Source organism: Diuraphis noxia, unplaced genomic scaffold (assembly GCF_037042655.1).
Source record: "Diuraphis noxia isolate RWA-SAM2 unplaced genomic scaffold, SU_Dnox_SAM2 contig0003, whole genome shotgun sequence".
Classification (NCBI taxonomy): Eukaryota; Metazoa; Arthropoda; class Insecta; order Hemiptera; family Aphididae; genus Diuraphis; species Diuraphis noxia.
Window position 1 is genome coordinate 35,826,958 of NW_028301713.1, and position 12,124 is coordinate 35,839,081.

At 32.7% G+C, this 12,124-nt stretch overlaps 4 protein-coding genes across 5 annotated transcripts; 2 read left to right on the forward strand and 2 right to left on the reverse strand.

Annotated features, from left to right (window-relative positions):
- The first annotated feature begins 1,790 nt into the window (after positions 1-1,790).
- LOC107161695 (dynein axonemal assembly factor 19) lies at positions 1,791-3,380 on the forward strand. The gene is made up of 4 exons (XM_015508206.2): positions 1,791-2,206; positions 2,272-2,410; positions 2,496-2,773; positions 2,858-3,380. The coding sequence occupies exons 1-4, from the start codon at positions 2,073-2,075 to the stop codon at positions 3,018-3,020; spliced, it is 714 nt and encodes a 237-aa protein (XP_015363692.1). The 5' UTR covers positions 1,791-2,072; the 3' UTR covers positions 3,021-3,380.
- Positions 3,381-4,615: 1,235 nt separating this feature from the next.
- Positions 4,616-5,442, reverse strand: LOC107161698 (kxDL motif-containing protein CG10681). Its single transcript, XM_015508209.2, has 3 exons — positions 5,160-5,442; positions 4,896-5,095; positions 4,616-4,828 (listed from the first exon to the last, which is right to left on the reverse strand). Exons 1-3 carry the CDS (start codon positions 5,306-5,308, stop codon positions 4,725-4,727), a joined length of 453 nt encoding a protein of 150 aa, XP_015363695.1. The 5' UTR covers positions 5,309-5,442; the 3' UTR covers positions 4,616-4,724.
- A 148-nt stretch (positions 5,443-5,590) lies between these two features.
- LOC107171579 (pre-mRNA-splicing factor RBM22) lies at positions 5,591-8,453 on the forward strand. 2 transcript variants are annotated; one of them, XM_089224960.1, is made up of 8 exons: positions 5,591-5,733; positions 5,811-5,875; positions 6,639-6,692; positions 6,757-6,933; positions 7,004-7,090; positions 7,157-7,371; positions 7,661-7,804; positions 7,866-8,453. In XM_089224960.1, exons 2-8 carry the CDS (start codon positions 5,822-5,824, stop codon positions 8,278-8,280), a joined length of 1,146 nt encoding a protein of 381 aa, XP_089081086.1. In that variant the 5' UTR covers positions 5,591-5,733; positions 5,811-5,821; the 3' UTR covers positions 8,281-8,453. The 2 variants fall into 2 exon arrangements, with proteins under 2 accessions (XP_089081086.1, XP_015377315.1); XM_015521829.2 differs by having other exon boundaries at positions 5,730-5,875.
- A 620-nt stretch (positions 8,454-9,073) lies between these two features.
- On the reverse strand, positions 9,074-10,830 carry Fitm (acyl-coenzyme A diphosphatase Fitm). Its single transcript, XM_015508202.2, has one exon. It carries the CDS (start codon positions 10,279-10,281, stop codon positions 9,292-9,294), a length of 990 nt encoding a protein of 329 aa, XP_015363688.1. The 5' UTR covers positions 10,282-10,830; the 3' UTR covers positions 9,074-9,291.
- Positions 10,831-12,124: the final 1,294 nt, after the last annotated feature.

Below are 12,124 nucleotides of genomic sequence, written 5' to 3' on the forward strand. Positions count from 1 at the left end.
TTAAAATATCTAAAACCAGTTTAAAGTAATCCGGGTCTGAACCTCCATTTATATCGACAGAATTTAAGATTCAAACCGTTGATTGTATAATACTGAAAATTTAAAAATTATAAAATTTGGACCTCCTTTGAACAATTCTTGGGTACTACCCTGAATTTCACATATCTCAATTTTTGACGAAAATATATATCATTGTCACACGTCTTGCATGTTATGGTATTTTTTTTTTATTGATGTTTATAGTTGTTTCGTCTTTTTGATTTAGATTAGAATTTACCCATCTGAATATTGTGCTCTTGATCTGGTTTAATTTAGTCGTTTGGCTTTTCCATAGGATTTGCCATTTTTTTTAGTGTTGGTTTTTGTGGAGTTTTTGAAGTCATCGTATTGTAACGTGGTCGGGGGAACGACCAGTTAAATATAAGATATCCAGTGAGAGTCGTTGGACTCTATAGATATAATTACCGTAGCCAGGGGTAGATATATATATATATATATATATATATATATATATATAACAGGATCTTAAATATATTTAAATAACTAGGATTCCGTTTCAGTTATCATTAAGTTTTATTATAGATTAAACACTTACAAATAATAATACTCACAAGTTATATAAATTATATTCTATCTAACTATTTGACTGTATCGTAGTTAGACGGAGTTCGAAGTTTATTGAGTGTTGAGGTCTATAAGGTACACAGTGAACTAACTTACTTCATACATGGTGTGAATTGACCATAGGCCTTAGTGGCGCCTTACAATTATGAGTGTGTGTTAATATTATTGTATTGGTCAGCAGTTAATCGTACATTCGTACATAATGTTTAGTGTGTAAACGTGTAGTTGTAGTACATATATATATACTCAGGTATCATGTAACATAATATTATAATTGTTACAGTATGGAAAGAGGTCTAGTGCGTTTGTGTCTGTGTCTGAGGCACCAATTTTGGCGTATTTATTCGCGGTTTCATTGCCTATAATGTCAATGTGCCATAGGATTCAAATGAGAGTGATTTATTTTTTGTTGGTTTTAGCTTCATCTACTTTATTTTGGATGAGGATTGTTATTTTTATGGTATTATTACTATATATGATATATTGATATTATAGTATATTTAACTAATTTATCCATACTAAGGTATATGATACTATACTAAGTTGAATAAACAATATTAAAAATGTATCTTGTATATTTATTTATACATTGACACATTGTATCTATATGCATAATGCATTCCAAAATAAAAGTATAATTTTCAAAATATTTCTATTAATATACTTTTAGACACTTTTTAATTTTTTTCTATAAATATTGATAAGATTATAAGAAAGTTTGTGTTCCGTCAAAAAGTTAAAGATTATTTAATACAAGGTTTCACGCGTGCAAGGGTCATTCGTTGTTTAAAAAGTTAAACGTTAATTTTATTTATTTTAAAGTCTAATATATTTTTATTTCGATTAATTAATATTTACATACAACATAGGCACCTAAATAGAATATTAGAATCTATACACAGACTCACAGTAGGTACTACTTACCATCACCACCACCACCACCCACTTATACATCCTCAAGCACCAGGTACTGTTTTCCCGGGACAAAATGCCCGTTAGTTTTTTTGATCCCAATAGAGCCATATAGCCCGGATAACACAATCCCCCCCCCCCATCACAACTTGATCCGGACGGCGCTGCTCCCGAGTCCTGGGCACGGTTGGCATGGCGACGGGGCCGTCGGCGTAAACAACACCCAACACCGTCAAACCGCCCGAGCACACCACCACCCCGTACGTTAGCAACGAGCAGCTCATGGAGAAAACAAACCGCGAGACGGAGTGAACTTACAACTTAATCAAATTTCGAATAGTGATATACCTAGATAGATAGCTGCTGTCGCGAGCTGGTGGTCGGTGCAGCAAACGGGCTGAGACGGTAGTCGTTTTATCATCGAGTGAAAAGAGAGAAAAAAAACTCATCGAACGGCGTTTCGGCGCACACCGTGTCCGCGGTACAAGTAGACGTATCCCAGCTGCATCTCCCCAACACTCGCCGTCCAGGCACTAATGGGTTCGTCCGCGGATTTCAAGAGTCTCGAAGATGAACTGATCGACAATGTAGAAAAAGACGTCCGTTACTGGCAACAGAACGACGCCAAGCTGAGGGCCGTGAAGAGCGTGTCTACCTACCAAGAGTTCAGGTAAGCCTCACAGGCTCCACGTCCTACGCCGGGCATAGTTTTTCAACGCGTGCCACGTTTTACAGCGACATTGTCAAGGCGGCTCATCTGCGTCCGCTGACCAAGAAAGAAATCGAGTGCAAGAGCAACCCACCGACAGTGTGGAACAACGTTGTGGCAACTCACAATATGCAAGACAGCAAGCAGCAGTGTTCTGATCTCGCGGTGAGTACCTATCCCACAACGACGTCTAAAGGCGACTCCGTGCTATGTTAACCTATACGCGGACTGTTTTTTTTACCCCCGTTAGGCCGCAGACGTCGATTTAAAGGATAACATACCGAGCGCTTGCTCTCCAATAGTCCAAGAGTTTATTTTGAGTTTCCGTCGTCTCAGCACAGCAAAACTCAGGTACAAGTACTTGAGCCTACACGGTGCTGAAAATGTAGCCTCCACGTTTCACACTGAAGAAATACCTCCGTCTGTTCTGGTCGAACTGCTCGAAACACTACTCATATTCCCGTCGAACAGTGTTCCTGACATAGTGGCAGTCACTAGGCTTTTAGACGTGATCACCGGGACGAAAAGGTATGTTTACTACAGGTCAAACAGAATAATATAGTTAGTATACTTAATATTTTAAATTAATTAGTTTTCTTTTTTTTAATTTAGATTTGAATTGGCCATTGAGTTTTTGAGTTCAACAGAATTGGACACGTTGTGTAATTTGTTCAACAAACTAGAGGAGAGTCTCAAGTCTGGTCAGCAAGATTTGGCCGAACAAGGAGTGACTGAATGGAGTTTGAGTACACTAAGGAGAAAATATAAAGTCTAAACAAATAACGATCATTCAGTATTAATAGTGAAAATATTCCCAATCCTCCATACCTTATACATACCATATCACACAAATCCTTACACCATTTTAAGTGTTTAGTGAGAGAATAAAATAACGACTGCTATAGTCACGTCATAGATGCAATGATTTAATTATAATATCCCATCGTACGATGTGTGGCAATATGTATTATTTATTTTATTTTTATTATGAAAGACTGATTATACTCCCAATATAATATTATAATTATACTGGTTATCATTATTTTATTTTGCTTTATAATATGTTGACAAAAATTTGTATTTGTTTTTTTTATCTATTCATTATTACAGAAATATAATATTTAAGACCAAATAATGTTCAGTTAATACTTAAATCCTTTGATACTAATATTTCAGATTTGTTTTTATGATTTGACATAAATATGAATGTAGCCGCATCCCAACCTAGGAATATTTTTTGGAAACATGTTTTCAACAAATATTTCTTTGGTCAGAATTGGGCTTAAGACCTATCTTAAAATGCATTATATAATGGCTCATACTTTTTACTTTTGTATTTACATCACAAATTTTCCCTTGATCATAATATAAAATAATTAAAATTACAGTATATATTATACTATAATGGATTATTATTTTGCCTTGATCTTGAGATTAAAGAGGTCAAAATTTACAGTTAGATCAAAAAGTTTTATCTGATTGAATTAAAAAATACCTGAATAATTAACTAGAATATACTCTATGACAAGATGTTTATTATCCATTTAACTTATAAAAATATTTTCTAAGTTAATTTGTATATTGTAATCAAAATGTATTTATTAAACTCAAATTATTTGTAATACATTTTTGAAAATACAATATATAAATGTTGTGGGTTAAATGCCCTTAAATTTAATTTCCTATTCTTTAATTCCATGTTTTAAATATTTTAAGAGCAGTAGCTCGAATCAAATGGTGTAAATTATACAAGCATAAAGTATGAGTTGGATAATTTAACAAGAAAATTTAAAAAGTATATTAATTAATCAAGCTATAATGAAGCAAAATTATAAAATATATCAAATAGTTTTTCAGACATTTACATACAATTTTTAAATAAGAGTAGTTAAAAGCCAAAGCACATTTGTAGTATAAAAATGTATCACTCATTAGATATGCATGTTCAATAATACATTTTAAATTTTACAAAAAAAGAATTAAATTCAGAAATTTTACATTTCCAACTAATATAGTAAGTGTATTATAGGTATTAAAATTAATAATTAAATTAAAATACATAATACTTGTAGATGGCAGTATAAGTTATTAATTATTAATATTTTCAATGTTATTAGTTTATTACATCACAGCTTCTTGAACATTAAATTATACACCTACCAACTTTGGTGATTTTTTTCAAATCTGAATATATTCTATGATCTTATTCTGAGTTAATATTCAAATTATAAAATATTTTTAGTGTTCTTACTCTATTAGCCTTGAGTATAATTTTTTTTTACATTACTTTTTACCTAAGTAAACAAATAGGCCAAATAGGTATAAAGAAAATATAATGAACATTTCATTTTGGATTACTAAGACCATGCATTTAACAAAATATATTTAATATTTTAAATACATAATGAATATAATATATTATATACACTGAGATCATAACAAAAATGTTTGATGGAAATGATGGAATAAAAAATGTATTTCAATTTGTATCAGAATTATATGGAGAAGCAGTACTAGCGCTGCCACTAGATGAACTATCCACGGTTTTTTGTTCCAGCTCTTTTTGCTTTTCCTCTAAAATGCCTGTAATCCATTGATAATAATAATATTAAGACATCTAATTAACCACTAGGTACATAATAATTCTTACTTTTCTGAACATCCGAATATTGGACCTTAATCTTGGACTTGATTGCAGCTATCCTCTTAAATGTACTGTCCAAGTCCTTGCGTAACTCTGCCAACATTTGTGTGTGTTTCTTCAGTTCCTGGCTAGTGGTTTTCAGGTGACTCGTGGACAACAAATTGCAGTTGGTCAGCATTTCATTGGTCTTTTCGAAACGCTGCAACCTTAAATCAGAGACAAACACACATCCAAGCACACAATCATAGAAATTAATGAACTCTGGTTTACATCTCTTTTTGTGCAATGATCATTGACTCGACATCTTCTTGGTTTACAATGCCAGCGATGCCTTGTATGAACACCTCGGGCGCGGTGTAGTTCTGAAAGCACTCGATGCTCGGCGTTTCGTCCAATTCGCTACTGGTGTCGGCCATCATGCGTTTAATGGTCGGGTGTTCAAAAATGTAAAATGTATTATTTTCTCAAATTTTTAATTATAAAATAATAAAAATATTAAGAATATTAATTATTATTTGAGTAAGTTTTAACCATAGATATTATATCATATAATTGTTATTATTTATCACAAACTAAGAGATATGGAAGAATATGATAATAAATATTATTGTTATTAATTTTATTATCATGTTATTATCCACATCTACAACATCCATGGTGAAAATAAAAAAATGAAACATCTTTGATTTCTTATCAACTTTTTGAGGTTCTGATGAGCTTCTGACTGTTTGAGTTTCTGACGTCTTTTGTTTGTTGCTGAAAAAGTTTAGTAATTTTTGTTTTTACTTACTTAAGGGTTAAGGCAGCATAGAATACAGATTAGAGGCAGGTCGTCTTTAGTCGTGTAAGTCAACATACTTCTCCAGTTTATACATTAATAGTAATTTTTTAACTTATAATTCCGTTTTTTTTCGTCAATAGCGTTTTCAAATATGTCGCTGTCCAAAACGACTAATACGTATAACCGACAGAATTGGGAAGACTCCGTAAGTATTTCGTTCATAAACTATTTTAAATAAACGAAGAATTTTGATCGTACTTGAGTCATGATTTCATACACGCGATCATCACAGAAATTGTTTCCATACCAATTTCAAACAATATGAGCATGTTCAATTTTCAAGAAATTCATTTGAACATGAAGAACAAAATTCTCATTTTTACGATCTTAAATGGAATCATATTTTATCCACAGCTATAATTCTTAACTTATTACCAATTACTAATTGGAAGTTTGATTGTGCTTCAAATGGTATTTTTCCTTTTACCTAATTATATGACATACCTATATCGAACATGTTATGTTTCGGACTTTTTAACCACAGACTTTTTTTTCCTAGGACTTTTTACCTCGGACATTTTGGTAGTCTACCAAAGATTATATGAGAAAGTATCTATTATGTGATAGACACTAGGTATTGTGGCAAATGTTGCTTACTTTATTTTATTAATAGGCTGGCATACCAATCTCAATACTTTCGGTGAAAATTGATGGACATGTACTAGTGAATTTTGTAAACCATTAATAAGGACTTGATAGTTCATTTTTTAAGAGAATTTTCACATCATTGAGTTAGTGGTGTTGCATGAGAACTGGGAGTAATTTATTACTCTCCAGGATTAAACATTTTTAGCCTTTTTTGCAAACATTATTTTTTTTAATCATGTTGTACCTATATTGGTTAGGTATATTGTTATATATATTAGTTTGTATCAAAATGTTGTTTATTATTTTTAATCTTGTTTTAGGACTTTCCAATTGTTTGCGAAACATGTTTGGGAGATAGTCCTTACTTGCGAATGGTTAGTATATTTATTTTACATAATTTGTTTGTTTCATAACCTTCATCGCTAAGTCTTATTTTAGGCAAAAGAAAAATATGGTAAAGAGTGTGAGGTTTGTGCAAGACCATTCACCGTATTCCGTTGGTGCCCAGGCGCTAGAATGCGTTTCAAGAAAACTGAAATATGTCAAACCTGTGCACGGCTAAGAAATGCTTGCCAGACTTGTTTATTGGATCTTGAATATGGACTTCCTTTACAAGTACATTTTTATTTAACTGATAGGTAACTGTTTTGATATTTTGACAACTTGAAATTGTTATTAATTATAGGTCCGTGACGCTGCATTAAAAATTAAAGAACAAATTCCCAAGTCTGATGTTAATAAAGAATATTTTGTTCAAAATATGGATGCTGAAGTGAGATAGTTTTAGTTTTTGTTTATCAAAAGTATATGGCTAAATTAATTTTTGTATTATATTTAGTTAGCAAAAATGGATGAAGCTGGTGGAAAATGTCAGAATGCTAGTGATGTACTGGCCAAAATGGCTCGTAAAGCTCCTTACTATGAACGTAACAGGCCACACATTTGTTCATTTTGGGTGAAAGGTGAATGTCGACGAGGAGAAGAATGTCCATACCGTCATGAAAGACCTACAGACCCAGAGGATCCACTATCAAATCAGAATTTCAAGGACAGGTAATCATAAATAATTCTTTTGTATTAATTTGTAATTACTAATTAGTCGTAAATAAGGCTGAATACTCTCAAAATTTACTAAAATATGTATACAGTTTTGTACTTTTTATTTTTATACTTAAATTTATGCAAATTTTTCAATGTTAATTTTATTTGTTTGTAAGACTTATGGCTTTGTTGGTTATTCTGAAATTTAAGTGTTCTTTTAATGTTAGTAATATTATGTAGTAGTTACTTTTACAAGAATTTCAACATAAATGTTTATAAATTATGATTTTATTAATTTTAGGTATTATGGTGTAAATGATCCTGTTGCCGAGAAAATGATGAACAGAGCCAGTGAAATGCCAAAACTGGAGAAACCAGAGGATCAAACAATTACTACACTTTATGTTGGCAACCTGAATGATATTACAACAGAAAAAGATTTGAGGTAAATATCACACCAAATGTACAATTTATAATTACTAAGACTTGTTTTAAATAACTTACAGGGATGTATTTTATCAATATGGAGAAATTCGTAACATTACTCATGTAGCTCATCAGAATTGTGCATTCATTCAATACACCACGCGAGCTGCAGCCGAAATGGCAGCTGAGAGCACTTATGGCCGTTTGACATTGGGTGGACATAAATTAAATGTACGTTGGGGTCATGCTCAAGCACGTAAAGATAAGGAAACTACTAGTTTAGCGGCTATGAAAGAAATCAAAATGAAACCTTCGCCAGGATTACCTGCTCCATTACCACCATTGCCCACAGAATTACAAAACAATTTTTTCAACATTGCTCCTCAAACCGTACCTGTTGTTGCTACACCTTTTATACCTGTCATGCCAACATTACCTCATCCAAGTATGCAGTACATGTCAACCCCTATTTATCCACCTGGTACAAGTAAATAAAATTTTTTAAATTATAATTCATTTTTTACACTTTTTTCCTCTATGATCGAGTATAAAAGACAACTCCGATAACCAATAACAATTATTATACAACTACATATAAATTTCACATTTAAAAATAAGTTCTACTTACATATGCTTTGCTGAAATAATAAAACAATTGAATTACATCAGTTTTGTTGTTTTTATTTTTCTGCTTTGGGTGAAAAGTACTAAGATCAAACCCAAATTAACCTATTTTTGTCCTATTTGAACTATCCTCTAAATCCTAGTATTTATATCAAAATTATTATTAAGAAAATCAACTTAATATTTTAAGGTCCATCATAAAATACAGTTTAATGGTTTAATCAAACATTTAAAATCACCAATTTTCATAAATTCAAGTATTTTATACTGCACTTTTTGTTTAATATATCAGACAATTCATTGGTTAAATCTTTTTTTTGATTACATAATTTAACTATTATCTGAAACAAATGATATTGAATTGACTGATTTTTGTTTAATAAAAGTTATTAATATACAGGTAAGTAGTAAATGATTTTCTGTTATAATATTCAAATGAAATATAATAGAAATATTAGAATAATTAAAATATATCGGGAAATTGTGAATCTTTGATAACTGAAATTAATTTTTAATCTGATTTCTAATCACATTTTAATTAAATATTTGGGATAGGTTCAAAGCAATAAGTAAATTGATTGAAAAATGTAATCAAATATGCATATGAAAATATTATTCAATAGATAAATATCACAAATCCAAAAAAAAAAAAAAAAAGCTTAAATAAAAACAATCAAATATATAATATATATTTATATACATACAATATTTAGAAAACAAAAAAAATTTGTTTTAACAACAATAAAACCAGTAAAACTTGTTATTAATGAACACATACAGATATAATATAGCACATTACCCGTAAATAAACATACAGATTTTTTTATTGAAAAAAAAAAATACAAAACACCAATATATTTGTCATGACACCATAAAAAGAACCTAAATACCTACTTCACTCTTTTGAAGTGCTTGATATTTAAAGAATCCGTCACCAGGCAGTGGGGGCAAAAATGATGAACTGTACCAGACCATGTATGTCACAAACCACGTTGACATGGCCACTATGCCTGCCAGTAGTTTTTCAGGCATTGTGTGGAAATACATCATTGTTGTGATGAGCATTAGCTCCCAAATAGCGACAAAAACTGTGATTACAATGAATAAAACTTGTACATAAGGCGTCATCTTCTTGTAAACTGCTTTCATCTCTTGCAGTTGGTTTTCTTTAAGACTGCTAAATGTGGTCGCCACACTTTTGCCTTCTTTGCGAGCGTTCTCTTCATTTCTCAAGACATCTTGAATTTTATCCCAGCCAACGATTGGCCTAGCTTCACTTATCATCACCAGTGTACTATAGATGAGTATGAAAACGTGACCGGATATGTCAAACGATTTCCACACGTGGCCAGCAGACTTGCACGCCAATCGGGTCAGTCCTCTGCCCGCCGAACACTTGCCGTAATAATCTTCGAGTCGATTGAAGGCGTTTGTCCAAAAGTACCAGAAAAATGTGGCGACCACCAGACGAGTGGCGTGCACGATAATGCTTGGTCGCGAGTTGAGGCAGAACACCTTGCTGGTCGTTATCAGAAACGACAGCGTCCACAGAACCGTCCAGAACCAACCCAGCTTGACCAGGTACTGGTTGAGAAACGTGTCGCTGTTGGCGAAGTAAATTTTCGGGAACCTGATGAAGTCACCGACCACGGACGCGACCAGCAGGATCAAGTACACGAACAGCCGTTTGTGCGTCGAGAAAAACAGATACTTTCTGCACGCAAACAGCAACACGGTCAGGAATATGTTGAACACGGTCGTCGGTTCCCTGACAAGCAGCGTGCCTTTGGTCTCATGTCTCATGGCCAAACCCGAAGAAGGTATGTAATTCGATTCGATCGACCCGGACCGAGTGCTCCGTTTGGTGGTCATGTCTGGGTGTGGGCGAAATTGAATTCGGCTAGATCACAGTGTGCGCGGCACTCGAGGACGACGTGTGAGCTAAAGATATTTTTAATTCCGCGAAGTAAAGGCACTTGACCCGGTGGCTGTGTCACATCATCGTCTCCGTACGTCCGAGGATCGATTATTTTCAACAGTCTACAGTAAACAAAGATCACTTCCAGGTACTTACGTCTTACTTTCACCTATCCGGACGTCCATCGTCACAGCCGTCGAATACAATATTAAATTATAACATTATTTTCATTCATTTTTTGTGATAACAGCACTGGTGATTCTCGTCTTGTCACGGTTTTTATCAGAAGCCGAAAATCCGTTTTTTTTTTTTCATTGTTATTATAAATTCTCGACCGGAATGATAATAATTACCATAATATTCTGTTAAGTTGTTTTTGCAACAGCGTTTCTCGATTAACACCACGATTGCCTGCAGAACACGAAAACCTCGAAGAAAACTGATTGAAAGTGCAATAATAAATGCTGCAATCGATGTCTGATACTACTTAAGAGTTCCGATGTACCGGCACAAACTGAATTGCATAATTTTTAGCTTAATGTGGGCAGTGGCGCCAGACTAAATTTTTATGGATATTGGAGGGGGGCAATGATATTCAAATTGTACCTACTTTCACACGCAAGCATTTATTAATTGAAGCCGAAGGTGCATCGCCTCCCCCCTCCCCCCAAACCCAATCTAAATTTTTTGGAGACCTTATATTTGTAATTTAAATTTCTAAACATTGGGCTGTTTATTTGTATGCAATAAAAAAAAATATATATTTATAGTAAATTAATAATTTATTGAATTATTATAATGGAAAGAGTAATAATAATATTTTATTTACAGTGAAAATGATTTTTTTCTGCTACAGTTTTGAGCAAACGTCTTCACCAATAACGATAATAATAACTACTTTTCATAAAATTTTAAATTATAAGGTTATTTAATTTTTTTTTAAATTTAATATATTATGTAGATGAAATATATAAATATGTCCAAAACCATTAGTTTTAATAATTAATATTAAATTTCTAGTATTTAGGTAACACCAATGACGACAATGATTATATACGAATCACAATTTAATGTTGTCTTTCAATGCAAAATAATTGTAAAACTACTTACCCAAGTAACTTGGACGTTTTTCTGACACCAAACACCGTCAAAGGTCAAACACCCAATAACACCACTCTTATATTGAAATCGTTAGAATGAAATGATAAAAATAATTTCTTTCTTGGGCCGTAGATCGTAGTATATAATCTATTTCTATAATTTAGTATACCAGCTATTATAGGCTCCACTCCGAATTACACCGTGTATCACCGCCGCATGCCTGCATATCACAATAAGACATGACAATATTATTATTCAAATTAATAATACTACCTACTAAATACTATGGCGTATGATTAACCATATACACGTTTAGTAATCACTTATCAGTATACAGTGTATTATTTCAGTATTCAATGATTTTATTTACTTGTACCGAAATTTTTTTTAAAAAGTACATAATTTTGCTGCGAGGCGCTGAGGCCCCTTTCACGATGAGGCCCGCGGAACATCCCGCCTTCAATCATATGTAGTTCCGCCATTGAGTGTAATATATTGTGTTTAGTTATTCTTCTACTAGATATTTTAAGTCGAAGAAATTTTGATTGGTCACCATAATATTTAGTCCTCTTTGTATTTTTAAGTTACTTTTAAGTTCATAGGCGTGTCTATGGTGGCTGCAGCCTAGAGTGCCAGAGTTGCCTTAGCAATTTTTAAAAGGCGCCAGTCAGGTTAGAGTTTAAGATTAATTATTAT